This window comes from Xylaria bambusicola (genome assembly GCF_022495145.1).
Source record: "Xylaria bambusicola strain CBS 139988 unplaced genomic scaffold F5B22scaffold_25, whole genome shotgun sequence".
Lineage (NCBI taxonomy): Eukaryota > Fungi > Ascomycota > Sordariomycetes > Xylariales > Xylariaceae > Xylaria > Xylaria bambusicola.
This window is the reverse complement of record NW_025953578.1, coordinates 64408-79724: the sequence shown is the minus strand read 5'-3', so window position 1 is coordinate 79724 and position 15317 is coordinate 64408. Positions and strand designations below refer to the sequence as shown.

Genomic DNA, 15317 nt, shown 5'->3' with positions numbered 1-15317 from the left:
GTACTCGAAGTCACGAGACAGGTCAACGTACTACGACATGTGCCTGATCAGTGCCTGGTGGTCAATATGTGTGCAACGACTGAAAATAGTCGTTGGCATTTGACATTGAACTACTATCTATCTACCGATACGTTTGAGTTGGATTGCAGGTAGGAGGCATTCTGTCCTGTCTGCCAAACACTCACTCACATGTAGTCTGGACCGGATAAGCTGTGTGAGCCGAGGGTCCGGCTCAGCAAATGCAAAGATTTGCTCTGGAAGAATTAAAATAACAATAAAAAATAAAAAAGAAGAACGGGTGTAGTCAAAATGCACTCAGATAAGCAAAGCTAGCCATGTGTCACGCAACTACTGCACAGCTCTTCGGCATCTCTCCCGCTGTCCAACATATCCTGCCCGTAAACCGTCAATCAGCTTCTTGAAGCCCCTTGTCCCTGGTCGTGCCCGGATCTTCCCCAACCTTTCTACCACAGCCTCAGCTCTGCTATTATCGGTAGACCCTGTACCCATACTCACAACCACGTGTGCGCCACGCAGATGCCTATATCTCTGTGGTAGGTAAGACTCAAGCAGATGGCCTGGGTGTCTATTTCCAGGTCGAGAATGGACAGAAAACGGTGTGCGGGCTTTTCTCTGTCCGGTATACATCTTATACTGCCTATGTACGCATACCCATAGGACTCGACCGTGTACCGTTTAACGTGTACCGTGGTCTCGTGCTGGCGTTGGTTATCCCCCGGGACTATGAGATTCGATAGTCCGCGCCATCATTGAGTCCTTGTCTTATTAGTATTATTATCTCGTTGCGGACGGACAGCCATGCGAACCGTTGCCGGAAGTCGGGTCACACCAAAAAAATGAGAAGCTGCAGGATAATAAACTCCACGCTTGCCGTCTTGCCCTTGCAATCCTCACCCTAATTACTACTCTTCTCTGTATCCTGCTTTGTTTAGATCTAACACGGCCGACTCTCTGTAGAGACGCTCTGTAGAGGAGCCTTGAGACAGCAGCGAAACATACAGGTCCGCACCCGCCCATCATGGCCAGAGATACTGAGAAGCTGGATAGGGCAGCTCTGGCACCCTCTGGGCCCATGCGCCCACCTCACGATGATTCCGAACAGCGTTTCCAGCCTAAGAGCTTTAGGTTCTGGTCCGTTATCATCAGTATATTCCTGGCCTTATTCCTCGTGGCTCTCGACAGAACGATCCTCGGAACGGCTACGCCGCAAATCACCGAGGAATTCCACAGTCTGGGAGATATTGGGTGGTATGGATCGGCCTATCAGCTTACCACTGCTGCATCTCAGCTGTTATTTGGTCGAGTCTACAAATTCTACGAGATAAAGAGGTACGTGCTGGTGGTTCTAAGAGGTCTACCATATGTGTGTCCCCCTAACCACCGACCAGGACCTTTTTGATAACTGTCGCCCTGTTTGAGATTGGGTCCGTCATTTGTGGAGCAGCCCCGAATTCTATAGTTTTCATCGTTGGCCGTGCTATCGCAGGTCTGGGTGGCGCTGGTATCTTCTCAGGCGTCACCATTATCATGATCACCATGGTACCCCTTCGAAAGCGACCCATGTTTCAGGGCTTGTTTGGAACAATATTTGGGCTCGCATCTGTCCTTGGTCCCCTAGTTGGTGGCGCTCTGACTGATGCAATCACGTGGAGGTATGTAATTCTTCCCATCTGCACTTAAGACTGGTCACCTAATGGCTCAATGCAAGGTGGTGCTTCTATATAAATCTCCCTATAGGGGCTGTGGCGGCCCTGTGTCTCATCTTCATCCTAGAGCCATCGAGACCTTCGCATCCACCAGCTACCATATGGGAACAGATTCGACGCCTCGATCCCCTGGGGACCTTCTTTTTCATTCCTAGTATTGTCACCCTCCTCATAGCCCTACAATGGGGTGGTTCGACTTATGCTTGGAGCAATTGGCGAATCATTCTGCTCTTCGTCCTATTTGGGGTCCTTCTCTTTGCTTTCGGTGCCGTGCAGGTATATCTGCCAAAGACAGCCACCGTGCCTGTCCGTATAATTCGTAGGCGCAGTATACTGGCTGCGACTATCTTCATGTTTGCATTGGCAGGGTCGTTTCTGATGGCCATTTATTACTTGCCTTTATGGTGTAGGTATATGTGTCATATGTTCAAGACAAGCCTTGCCTCCCTAGCGCCCCGGCATTCTATCTACCTTCGAACGCAACGATAAGCTGACATGGTGATTCAGTTCAGGTTGTTAAAGGCGCTACCGCGACACAATCGGGAGTCTATACTCTTCCCTTCGTCCTCAGCTTAGTAGTGGGCAGTACATTGTCAGGCATATTCACGCAGAAGGTCGGCTATTACGTACCAGCAATGATTGCTTCTCCAAGTCTTCTGGCTGTAGGGCAGGGCCTCATGAGCACTTTCAGAGTGAATGAGTCGTCATCTCATTGGATCGGATTTCAGGTCATCGCTGGGTTCGGCCTTGGTCTTGGCATGCAAGCAGCTAGTCTTGCTGCTCAAGCTGTCCTACCGATGCCTGACGTTCCAATAGGCATTGCAATTATGTTTTTCGCCCAGCAATTGGGCGGCGGTATCTTCACCTCTGTCGGCCAGAATCTTCTAAGCACGTACCTCGTCTCAAATCTTCACATTCCAGGTCTCTCTCCAGATCAGATTACGAGTGAGGGTGCTACGGACTTGGTGACATCGGTGGCGCCTGAATACCAGTTGACCGTGAAGACCGTCTACAACCAAGCTATATCTCAAATATTCCGGTGTGCCATGGGTGTAGCACTTGTAGCTACCGCAGCAGCGCTGTTTATGGAATGGAAAAATGTTAAGAAGACGGGACCTCCTCCGGGAGCCGGACCAGGTGCACGAACTCAGCCTGTCGACGACCTACCGAGTGAAGAATCGTCTGCGCTTTTTATTGAGTCGTCTCCAAAGTTATCTTTAGACAACAACTCAGACGCTGGTAGGAAAGGAGGGAATATGAGAATGAACGGTGCCATAACTAACAGCGAGGAATCTCCTACGTTCTTGGTCCCGAAAACTGGTTGCGAGCATTGTGAGCATTGTCGGCTTTCACGCGCGCTCACGTTGTCTCCTGAGCGACAAAGCACGTCCCAGCCTCTTCAAGCCCCTTCTAACCGCAACTCACGCTCACAAGCGCTGGCCCATCAGATGAACGCACCGGCCCCCGGAGCCCTCGAAGAAGCAGCTCGCCTCGCAGCAATTGCTCGTGAAGCTGTAGCCCAGCTTGAAGAGCTAACACGGCCGTTTTCCACCATTGGCGCCTCGATAGACCATCATCCAGTCCAAAGTGTATCCCGCCCTGAGCGCGCATATGTTCCACACAATGTATCGAGGCACAGATCTCTCACAGCGCCTGAAATACCACCGCGTAAGCTGAGAAGGGAGCCTACAACAGAAGAGCTTGTGGAGAACGCGCGACGTGTTTCGGCCCAGCTTGAGCGCGAAGAGAAGGAGGAAAGAACACGAGAAATAGAAAGGCGGAAAGAAAGAGATGAAACAGAGGGTAGACGTTCAGACCGGTCCTCTCGCCAATTCTCAGCGACGATATTCATGTCGTCGCCTCCACACAGCCCTACATTCTCACCAAGAGGTGGAAGGTTCCCACCAATCTCATGAGGCCCTTTCACCCTTGCTTTTTCTCTGTCTTATATATAAGCGCTCTTCCGGCCTCCGGTATTCCTGTTTTGGGTTTTCAGGAGTTTGTATTATGCATTTATCTTTCACACCAACACTCCTTCTGTGACAAGGGCTCTTATAGAGGGCTTGGAACTTAGTCATATTCATTAATAATCTACTAGGGGTCTCTAGGGCCTTGATCTCTCTTTCTCTTTCTTTCCTGGAGTGGGAGATTTTTTAGCTATTTATGCTCATTTAGGCTTTATACAATCTATGACTCCCTTCCTTCTGTTGGGCATTTATGCTTTAACTGTTAGTCTTCCTACAATTAATAGATTACTTTTATCCAATCGCTTATAACCTTACTTTTCTTTAAGGGTAGTATTGGTTATCTTTAGTTTTAAAGTTTTAGCTATATAATACTATTTCCCTCCTTTTTAATGTTTAACTTTAAGTATAACTTAACTTTTTAAATGGATTATAAGTTTAGGGTTATAGTAATTTAAAGGTCTGCCGGTTTATTTAGGTTTTATTAATGGAACTGTTTAATAAAAGCCTTTACATTAATGCTATTTATATATTTATATAGCTTTTAAATCTAATACCTTTTAACTAATTAACCTTTTTACTTAATTAAGTATTTTATATTCTTTTAAGTTTTTAAAAAGTCCTTAATTTCTTTTATTTAATAGTTTTTAAATTTTATTAGAAGTACTTTTTATAAAACTTAATTAAAGTTAAGCAATGCCTGATTATTAATATAGTAAGGCTTAATAAATAAAACGTAAAATAAATTATAAATTCTTTATCCTTTAGGTAATATAAATTTAATAGCGGTAGGCGAAATTACTTTATAAATCTTAAAAGGATTAAATATCTTTTTATTTAACTTTTTAATAGGTTTCTTTATTTTAATATTCTTTATATTTAATATTATTAATTAGTTTTTAATATATTAGGGCAGAGCTCTTTATTTTTTATTTATTTATTCCTTTATATATTATTAGGCCTTTTTTAACTATTTCTTAACTTCTTTATATACCTATATTATTTAATAGGTATATAGCCTATTAGTTGGGTTATAGGGTTATATTATTAAAAGGTTATATATAGTTAAATAATAACTATAGTTTATATAAAAGGGGAATATATATATTATAGCTAATATAATATTATTATATATAAATTTAATAATTAATAAAAGGTTTTCCTAATTAAATATTTTATAATTAATAAATATTTATAAATAAATTTTAAAGATTTAATTAAATTATTTTATTTATTTATTAGTTTAGGGATAGAAGGCTATATTTATATAAGGTTTAATATTAATAAGCTTTAAAAAGTCCTTTTATAAATAGCTTATAAATTTAAAGTCTTTATTAAAAATTATATTAAGGGGTATACTGTGTAATTTTTAATAATACTTAACGAAGATTTTAATAAGATTTTTAGTTTTCTTTTCCTTAATTTTTAAGGGTATAAAATATCCTATTTTTATAAAGGGATTTATTATTATTTAAATAAAGTTATAGCTATTAAATAAAAGTAGGTTAATAATAAAGTTTATTATAACTAATTGCTATAGGGTATAGTATAACTTTATAGGTTAAAGTAATCCATAGGGGGTATATTATAGGGCTTTATTCTATTAGTAAGTATAGCAACCTTATATAAAGTCCCTTATAGTTACCTTAATGTTAGGCCATTAAAAGTTTTTTATAATAAGCTCCAATATCTTATCCATTCTTATATACCCTATTATTTATATATTATATTTTATTTTTATTACTTTTTATTATATAGCTATAAATACTTATAAGTATCCCTTTTTATATAATAGGTTATTTATAAGTTTTATATCTTTAAAGGGCTTATCCTTCTATAAATAATATTCTAAGTCATCCTTTATTACTTCCTTAATAAGCTTAATAAATTTTAATAGCTATTTAGGTATAAAAAGGCTATAAAGTTGTTTAAAGGTTAATAGTATAAATGCTATTAAATCGAACATTAATCCTTTAAAATGTAAAAAATGTTTATTTTATAAAACTAATTTAACTGGTTAATCTTTATTCCCCCCTTTTTTAAAGTAATATTAAACTAATTTTAATATAATATTAACCTTTTTATTTAATTTACTAGGTTAATAATTTATTATAAACTAGTACGTTAATAATTACTACGTTTAATAGGCCTATTATTTATTTAATACTTTAGCTATTATAAAGTATAATAGGTTTTAATAATTAAAATAAATCTTAATTTAATATTAAATACCTTTTAGGTATTAATGCTATTAATTAAGTCCGTTTATTATTATAAATAGTTCTTTATTATATATTTCGTAATTTATTTCTACCAATATTAACTTCCAGAAGTAAAAGACAACGGGGTAAAGTTTACCATTATTATCTTTTTATAATAGTATAGCTTTAAAGGCAAAGTTAAAGGTATTAGTTTTAATATAAACCACTTTAAAAGGGTTAAAATAAATAAGTATAGGGGCTATAGTAAAATAGTATTTAAGTTTAAAAAAGGCTTTATTTATAACTTCTATCTATTTTTATTATTATTAATTTATTTTATTTATATCTATTAATAGTTTTATAATTAATAAAAATTTTTTAATAAATCTTTAATAAAAGTTTACAAATTTAATAAATTATTATAATTTATATAGGGTAATTAATACTTTCTATTTAATAATATAATTAATTTTATTTTAAGCTATTAAAATATTATTAATATTAATAATATATTTAAAAAACTTAACTTTATATATATATTACTTGCATTTTTAAGGTACTATTACTAAATTATACTTATTAAAGCATTATAATACCTTTTTAACTATTTTATTATATTTTTCCTTTATTTTTATATAAATTAAAAGGTTATTAAAGTATATAAATAACCTTATATTAATAAGGTTTTAAAAAATATAGTTTATTATAAATTAAAATATTATAAAAGTATTAATAAATCTTATAAGTATAATTATATATTTAAAGAGTTTATATTTATAATGGAATGCTATTTTTTATTTATAACCCTTTTTAATTTTAATTAAATAAAATCTGGATTTTAGGTCGATTTTGGTAAATTATTTAGCCTTCCGAAATCTAGCTTAAAATTTTACAATAAAGGGAATAAAATACCTTACCAGTATTATAATAATATTAAGGCTTTAATAATTTATAATAGGGCGTAGTAGATTATTTAGGTTTTTTTTTTCTATAAATATAAGAGGAGCCCTATATAATATAATAGATTTTTAAATATAATTGGTTTTAAGTATTTTATTTAACTAAAGTTTAAGTATATTTAATTTATAATCGTTTATAGTATAAAGGGGTTCCTAAAGTAAAGTCTTTCTATTTATAAGGTTAATTGCGTAATTTTAAAGTTAATAATTGGATAATTGTTATACTGCCGCTTTAGTTATAATGGAAAGGAATTCCTTAAATTCTTTAAAGATTTATTCTATCGTTGCTTTAATTATAGCTTAAAGTATAATTATTATAACCTTAACGGTCCCTAACTTAAGAATAGCTTAATTAGTACAATTTTTATAACAATACTTAAAGGTAAATATAATTTTTCCTATATCTTTAAAAAAATAAATAGATTAATATTCCTTTATTTATTATTAAAGTAGGATAATATTATAATCCCTATTAAAGGTATTTAACTTAAAGCTAAGCCTTATAAAGTAATCTTTTTAATATTAAAAAACAATTTATTTTATATAATATTATTTTACCTTTTATATATATATTATATTAAAGGCTAATATAAGTTTAAGATGTACTCTTTTAATAAAAGGCAACTTTTATTATTTAACTTTTAAAAAGGATATTATAGGAATAATATTACTTATATTTAAAAGCACCTTAATTAGGTATTCCTGGTTATTATATAATAGGGTTATAAGAATAATAGGCTTATAACTTATTTTAGGTTTTAAATTAGCCTTCTTTTAAGCTAATTTAAAAAGCTTATTTCTTATTCGCTTAGTTATATTAATATAAAAGAAGTTACCTTTTTAAGGGCTTAAATTTCTATATAATACTTTATAAAGCTTAATTAAAAATTTAAATCTAATTCTTTTAACTTTATATACTATATAGGGTTAATTATATTTATAATAATAGTATTAATTTTAATTCTTTTTACTATAAAAGGTAGTTTAATTCCTTTATTAAGCTTCTTTTTAATAGAAAAGGTTTTTTTAAAGGCTAAAGGAAGTTTTTTCCTATCGATATCCTTTTTAATATAATAAATAAGGGTATAATAATTATTCCTACTATATTATTAATAGTTAACCTTATTTTATTTCTATTTATTAATAGTAACCTAATTAATTTCCTTTAAAGTAGCTATAATGCTAAGCTAATAATTATCTTTTAAATTAATCTTAGGTTTATTTAGCTTCTTATTAATAACTTTCCTTTCTTTATCCTTTTTTAAGGATTGGTTTTAGTTTAAATTAAAGCAATTCTTTTTACTTTAATTTTAATAGCCTAATTTTAATTACTCCTTTGTTAAATTAAGTATACCTTTTAAAAATAGCCTAAGGTACATTAGTATATTTTTATAAATAACGCCAGCTTTTTAAATTGCGTTAAAAAATTTATTATTATTTTTAAGGATATAATTTTAACTATAATAAATTATTTTTATAAGTTTAAATAATAGGCGTTTAATAATAAAGGTTTGGAATATTAAGCTAAACTATTTTATTAAATTATTATAATTAAGGATTTCGGTAAAGAATTGGGCAATATTATTGGAATACTTTACCTTTATTAAGGCATTAGCATTTTGGTACATTATTAAAGGATCCTTAAATTAAGCTTTTAAAGCTATTTAATAAACTATTTAAATATTAATAATATTAATATAATAGATTTACTTTTAATAGAATTAATATTATTATAAAGCTTTATTTATTATAAGAAAGCTGATTTAATTAATATAATATTTATTAAGGGGAAAACTTTCTATATATATAGATATATAATCCTTAACTTTAACCTATTATAGGAAAAATTTAAAAGTATTCTTTCCATTATAAATATAAGGCTTATTAAATTAAATAGGATTTAATATTATAATTATAGGATTAATGCTTTTAAGTATAGCTAAAAAGGTATATATTAGTTTATTAATAAAAGGGTTAAGGGGATTATTATTATCCGAATTTCCTTTAGGTCCTTTATTAGGGTTTTGAGGTGGTCCTTAAGGTGGTCCTTTAGGTGGACCGTAGGGAGGTTATCCTTTAAAGGGGTTATTATTATTGTTAAAGCTATTAAGGTTTCCTTTTAGGTTACCTTCTAATAGTAGGGTAACTTTGGCGAAAACTTCCGGGGAAATTTTTATTGCTGTATATTAAGCTTAAAAGGCCTGGGTAATTAATTGGGCCCTTGCTACCTATAATACTTTATTACTGATTTGTTATTATAAAATAACTTCCGATAACGAGTACTTTATAGTAGGATAGTTAATAAAGCTGGTTATAATGCTACGTTTTTTTAACTTATTAATAATCTGGTTTATATTAAGTGCAATTTATTTATTTAATTATTTTTAAATCTTTTAAATTATTATTTAAATATAAATTTATAGCTTATTAATTTAGCTAGGGTTTATAATAGGATAGTTTATAAATTAATTAATTTATTCTTTAGTTATAATAGTTTAGTTATTTATAATTCCTTAGGTTTCTTAATAATTAGCTTTTTGTTTAATAAGTTTACTTTAAAAAGTTTAAAAGGTTTAATAGTAGTAATCCACTACTTCTTTAAGCTAGCTAATAGTATTAGCTTAAGATTAGGTATTTTATATAATATATATAATAGTTTCCTATATATTTTAAAAGAAGGTAATGCTTCTTTATATAATTTTTTATTAAAAATGTTCCATTTACTTTTAAATTGCTTATATATTTATTTTATATAAGTTAATTAAGATATTATATATATTATAAATAGTAATATATACGTTTTAAAATGCTTCCCTTTATTTAGGGAGTATTCTTTACTTATATTTTTATAAAAATTAAGCTACCTAAAAGGTTTTACCTATATAGTTATAAATATTTATAACTTATTATAAAAGGTTTTAAATTATTATATTTATATATTTTATTTCTATATTTTTAATATCTTTATAAATAGTTAAATTATAAAGGGTAAGCTTTATAGCTTTAAATATTAATTTAGGAGCTATAATAAAAGGATTTTATTATAAAGCTAATTAATTAATAGATTTAAATAAGTTTTTTAAAAGAAGTAGTTCTTTAAAAAAAAGGGGATATAATTTAATTAAAATAGGTAAGTTTAAATATAATAGGTAATAATAAAAGGGATATAGCTTATTTAAAGGTAAAAGCTAAACTTTAATTAAGGCTAATAGAATATTTATTTAATACTTTTATACATTTTAATTCTGCCTATAAATTATTAAGGGGTAGGATATCCCTAATTTTAAGCTTTTAGGTTTAATAAAGTAGCAAAAGCAAATAGCTTAGCTATTATTCGTCCTTAAAATAATTTTTATATAATAAGGAAAATCCTAAGGAATTAAAGTTTAAGCTATCTTTATTAGGATAGTAAAAGTTAAAGTTAAAGTTCTATAATTAAAGTACATCTATAATTTTAAAGAAGTTTAGAGCTTTAGGTTAATAAAGTTATTAGCTACTTCCTATTTTTTAAATAGGAATATTAGGATTATAATATATAATGTTTAAATTATTAAATATAAGGTATAAACTTTTTTTAAAATACCTTTATTTAATAAAGGTAGGGAAAGTATTTTATTAAAGTAATCCTATATTTATAGGGATTTGGGCTTAAGATAATATTATATATATAGGGGATTTATTAAAGCTTATTTGTTAAGCGGAAGTTTAGGCTATATTGGAATATTTTAAAGGGGAATAATAGATTATTTATAATAAGGGCTTTTATAAAGGGCTTAGAACTTAGTTATATTTATTAATAATCTATTAGGGGTCTTTAGGGCCTTAATCTTTCTCTTTCTCTTTCTCCTGGAATAGGAAATTTCTTAGCTATTTATGCTTATTTAGGCTTTATATAATCTGTGACTCCCTTCCTTCTATTGGGCATTCATACCTTAACTGTTAGTCTTCCTGTAGCTAACAGATTGCTTTTATCCAATCGCTTATAGCCTTACTTTTCTCTAGGGGTAGTATCGGTTATCTTCGGTTCTAAAGTCTTGGCCGTGTGACACCTTCGGCCCCGCAGCCCCTATTGTCACGAGTATAAGAGAAATCTGTCATCACAGATGCCCTCACTGATGACTAGAAAAGCGAGACCATTTGATGATAAGGATGATAGAAAACGTCAATCGTTAAAACCCCAGACCCCCAGGCCCACCATATATCACGCGCACTTACATATATAAACTTGTACATCAAGACACAGACGCCAAACTTTATTTGACACATATCTATATTTACGCACTTATTTGTATAATCTTTATGACACATATGGGAGGAGACAATACGACGACGAGCAGAATGAATTAGCGAGCACAGGAGAAGAGAATGGAGGGCTGAGTATGGGCACAGGTGGTTACCTACCTCTAGATAGACTTGCATAAAATCGACATTCAACCACTTGCTGGGGTGTGGTGCATCATCGAGTTTGCGTAATTACTAGAGAAAAAAGCCACTTCTAATCTTCTTCGATAATAGAACATGTGTATATTCTTTGGGCATGTTCACTTCGCCCTAGACATGACTAGACGCCTTCCTCTTCTTCATCTTCGTAAGTTTTCTTGGGATAGCTCTTTTCTTGACGCTATCTCTATCTCAACATAAAATTGCCCAGGCAACATATCCAAGAATCCATCTAGAATAAGTTGCTCAGTTAGTGAGACATGGCGCTCGGTCAAACTAGTCAAATACCTGTGGCGATATACATATCATTTACTACAAAACGAGGAGCTCTAAAATCATGAGTGGTATTATCCAGTACTGAGATATCATGTATATATAAATTCATTGATAGAGGTAAGCTGGTTGGCTAACAAATTAAGAAAAATGATCGGATCCTCTAAATGTAGGTTCATGAGTAGGTAGGGATGGATATATTGTCTGAAAAAAAACACTATTGTCCAGCCCAATTGATATTGTACGGCTTTAAGCTTCCCTCCCCCCAAAGAACAAACAATGACTGAAACACGTGCTTCAACTCCCTTGCGCCGGCATGCTCTTCGTTGTTGATCCCTTATTTCTTCCAGACTCAGTCGAAAGGCTTGCTCATCATACAAGTTCCCACGTAACCCAGATAGCCCAACTCATGGAATACCCGCCACTTTTCTTCGCTCTATAATAATCCTCTTTGGTGACACCTCGCGCATCGCGCCCGTTTAATACCGTGAGTGCGAAGAGTTGGGTTTTCATCCCCGGAGCACCCAGGTCTCTAGCAGGCACATCGACCCACCACCAGTACCCATTCGTATCAAGAGGCACGAGGTCCTCCTTTCGTCCATCAACGCCGTGGATTTTGAGGAGTAGTAGATAAGGCGGGCCTTTTCCATTTCGTTCATGTGTCCAGTGCTCGCAGACCTTTGCGAATTGAAACCGCACTACTTCACCGCTTTGGACGGGAATGTGCTTAGCAGCAGGACTATAACCAACCTCATTAGAGATCCCTTCATCACTGGCACCACCGCACCAGTCTGGTTTTTCAGCTCCTGGGACTGGACCCAGCATGTACTCTTCCCATGATAAAACCCTACCATCTTCCCGGTAAAAGTGTTGGTCGTTTCTGGGAAAATGGGAAAGTCCAAATTGCTCGTTACTTAGGGTGAACATTTTAGGATTGAAGCCCTTGTGAAACTTCTCGTCGCCAACAGATCCAGCACCCCAGCACGCATCTATAAGTTTCCATTCGCCGTTGTCGATGCACACAGCGTTCCATGCATGACCTGTAGGGTTCCTAGGTGGTGGCGCTTGGCCCTGTTTCAGTGGTGTATAGCCGTATCCTTTGCCATGTCCGCCGACCACGATGCACTGCAATCCAGCCCTTTGTGCGATTGCTTGATAGACTTCCGCATACCCTTGACATACAGCTTTACCCAGGAATATTGTTTCGTTTACATCACGTCCTTTGACGCACTTTCCAAAGAACTCCTCGACGTTATAGGCAATGTTATGATGGCACCATGTGAAAATTGCACGAGCCTTGTCAGTTGGAGATGGGAAAGGACTGCAAAGGACATTGGCGAGATAGCCAACAGGGTCCTGTCTCGGCAAGGAATGATTCGGATACTGTGCTGCTACATTATCTGGACCAGAGAAATCTCTGCACATCATACACACGGCCGCCCCATTGGTCGTCGCTCGAACTGTAGCAGCACCAATTTCGGCGTGAGTGGGCCGGGAATTGAGCGGGACGGGGGGCGGCGAAACTCGCCCGGGTCGGTTTGCTGGGACTGGCGGTCTCGATGAGCCTTCTAAAAGGGTTTTAGGCCTTACATATGCTGAAGGGGCAGGAGGGAGACGACGAGGCCCCGTGGATTGCACTTCTCGACTCTGTGCAGGAAGTGGTGTCTTGGATGCAGGCCGAGATGGCAGCCGAGGAGGGAGGTTAGGACGACTTGGAGGCTCAGGCTGGGGTGTTGCGCGGGCAGGCAGTGTCGGAGCGACAGAAGGATCGTTAGATTCAACTGCGAGGTCTCTCTCAGCCGCTTCCTTGGCGGCTTGTGCGTCTCTTGCCCGTCTAGAAGGTGGCAGCGGCGGGAGCTTTGCTTGGTCGAAAGTGGGTGCAAGCACTCGTCGGGCGGCTGGAGAGTCGATTGAAGTCGTGCTTGCGCGGGATAACGATAGATTAGAGATGGATGAAATGTGGGACACATCAGACGAGTTAGAGCCGCGCCTGGACATAAGCGGTTGTGTTGGTCTCCGCGGCGGTAACGTCGGGGTGGGCGTGGGCTTTAATTCGGACGTCTTTCGGGAGGGGAGTGGTGGTCGCCCGGGCAAAGCCGGGGGTGTCTCGGCAGGAGATGCCGTAGGAGAAGCAGTCGCGGTATTTGCTCTTTGAGGAACACTTGGGGGTTCTCTCCTGTTTGGGCGAGCAGGTATACTGGGGGCATTCTGAATATTGTCATCGCTGACTTCTTCGGCTGAAACTTTGAAAGACTGTTTGCTGGGCGGTGGCGGAGGCGGCGCTCGTTTTGTTACCGGGGGAGGAGCCGTGAAGTTTTTCTGCTTGTTTAAAGCAGCAATTCGGTCAGCAAGCGAGCCAAACTGTGGCTCCTCGACTTCTGCCATGTCTCCTGGCTATTAACTATTTGCTGTTGGTAAGATGGACCTGTTGGATTGTCAAAACTTCCACGAGCGAGCGAGCGAGCTGGCGAGCTGTATGTGCTAAGCTCCCGAGCGAGAGTGGTAGGTGAGTGTTCTGCTAGGAACATTCAAAGCTTTACAGCTCAATCCATTGTCTGCAAGGTCTGAGTTGCACCGTATTAAAACTCGAAGCAAGTCAAAGCCTTCAGTTCGAGGAATTTAAGATGGTGATGGATTGCGGCGCAGCTCGTCTGACAGGTGATCAGGTTCTCGATCCACATTAAAGTAGGTAGGCGATGAATGCTTCCCCCCGCGCCGTTCCCCCTGCCCAATGCGGGAAACCGGCACCGCAATTAGATGCACAACAGTCGGTAGGTGCTTCGATCTCCACTGGAACATCGCTAAAAACCATTGAGAATTAAGTATCTTAGTGCAACCTAAACTTATCTGTAGATACATATAAGCGCCAGGTCTCGAGGCAGGGCGATACCTAAAGTTTGGTGCCGAGCTAGACACTAGGGAGGGACCAAGCACGAAAGAAAGAGTGCTATTAATCATAAGGCTGTCTGTCATAATCCTTAATCATTACCTACCTAGGTATGCTGTGAAAATCCCACTATTAATCAGTTTCGAGTCTATTCTACCACTCAGCAAGAATGCCCGACATTCGGCCTTGGGATATTTTCCCACTGAGGAATTCCTACCTACTTACCTACTTACCTACCTACTAGTGCAAGCCCCAGCTTGACACCAGGCGATTGCCATATTGGACTGGAGACCGATTTACAGAACTGTAGAGGCCATAGGACAGGTACAGCCTTGTGAGATCGGCTCTTTCTGGGCGTGGTGGGGTGGCGGGGTGGCGGGGATTGACGTGCTGTACATGTACCTAGGTAGGTACTATAAAGTAACCAGGTATATTTACAGTTCGCAATATCGGTAGGTACCTAAGCGGTCAGCTAAGGCTAGGTACTGTTCCAGACCCATTGCGACGGCACAACTGTTTCTAAGAAAAGAACCTCAGGCTCACCCACCGGTCTAAGGACCTAGGTAATGTAGGTACTTACTTAGTACATACAGTAGTACAATGTGTAGACTAGGTAGGTCAGAACACTAGTCCCTGCGCGTTTACATGTTCATTAAAATACACGTAAGTTGATATTGCTATTTCTATAATTCCTGTAAGTCTGTATCTAGCTTGTGAAGGAACGGTCTCTTAACTTAAAGTCTTGAGGGCTAGATATCACATATATATGCGTATCTGAGGGATGCTCCCCAATCGATCAACAACTGCTACAAAAACATGGTACTATAAGTATTGTGAAGAAACCTACTTTGTTTTCAAGTTGAGCC

General features: G+C 35.8%; 2 protein-coding genes across 2 annotated transcripts; one reads left to right on the top strand and one right to left on the bottom strand.

The window, feature by feature from the left end:
* Window positions 1–1039: 1039 nt before the first annotated feature.
* On the top strand, window positions 1040–3643 carry F5B22DRAFT_636870 (major facilitator superfamily domain-containing protein; the record flags this gene model as incomplete). The annotated part of the gene is made up of 4 exons (XM_047977350.1): window positions 1040–1350; window positions 1410–1673; window positions 1730–2133; window positions 2235–3643. The coding sequence occupies 4 exons, from the start codon at window positions 1040–1042 to the stop codon at window positions 3641–3643; spliced, it is 2388 nt and encodes a 795-aa protein (XP_047830070.1).
* A 7970-nt stretch (window positions 3644–11613) lies between these two features.
* On the bottom strand, window positions 11614–14488 carry F5B22DRAFT_609518 (uncharacterized protein). Its single transcript, XM_047975147.1, has one exon. The coding sequence runs from the start codon at window positions 13947–13949 to the stop codon at window positions 11937–11939; it is 2013 nt and encodes a 670-aa protein (XP_047830069.1). The 5' UTR covers window positions 13950–14488; the 3' UTR covers window positions 11614–11936.
* Window positions 14489–15317: the final 829 nt, after the last annotated feature.

Bases quoted from the DNA above. Each gene is read 5' to 3' on its own strand.
- F5B22DRAFT_609518 (XM_047975147.1), bottom strand. From the start codon at position 13,949: ATGGCAGAAGTCGAGGAGCCACAGTTTGGCTCGCTTGCTGACCGAATT.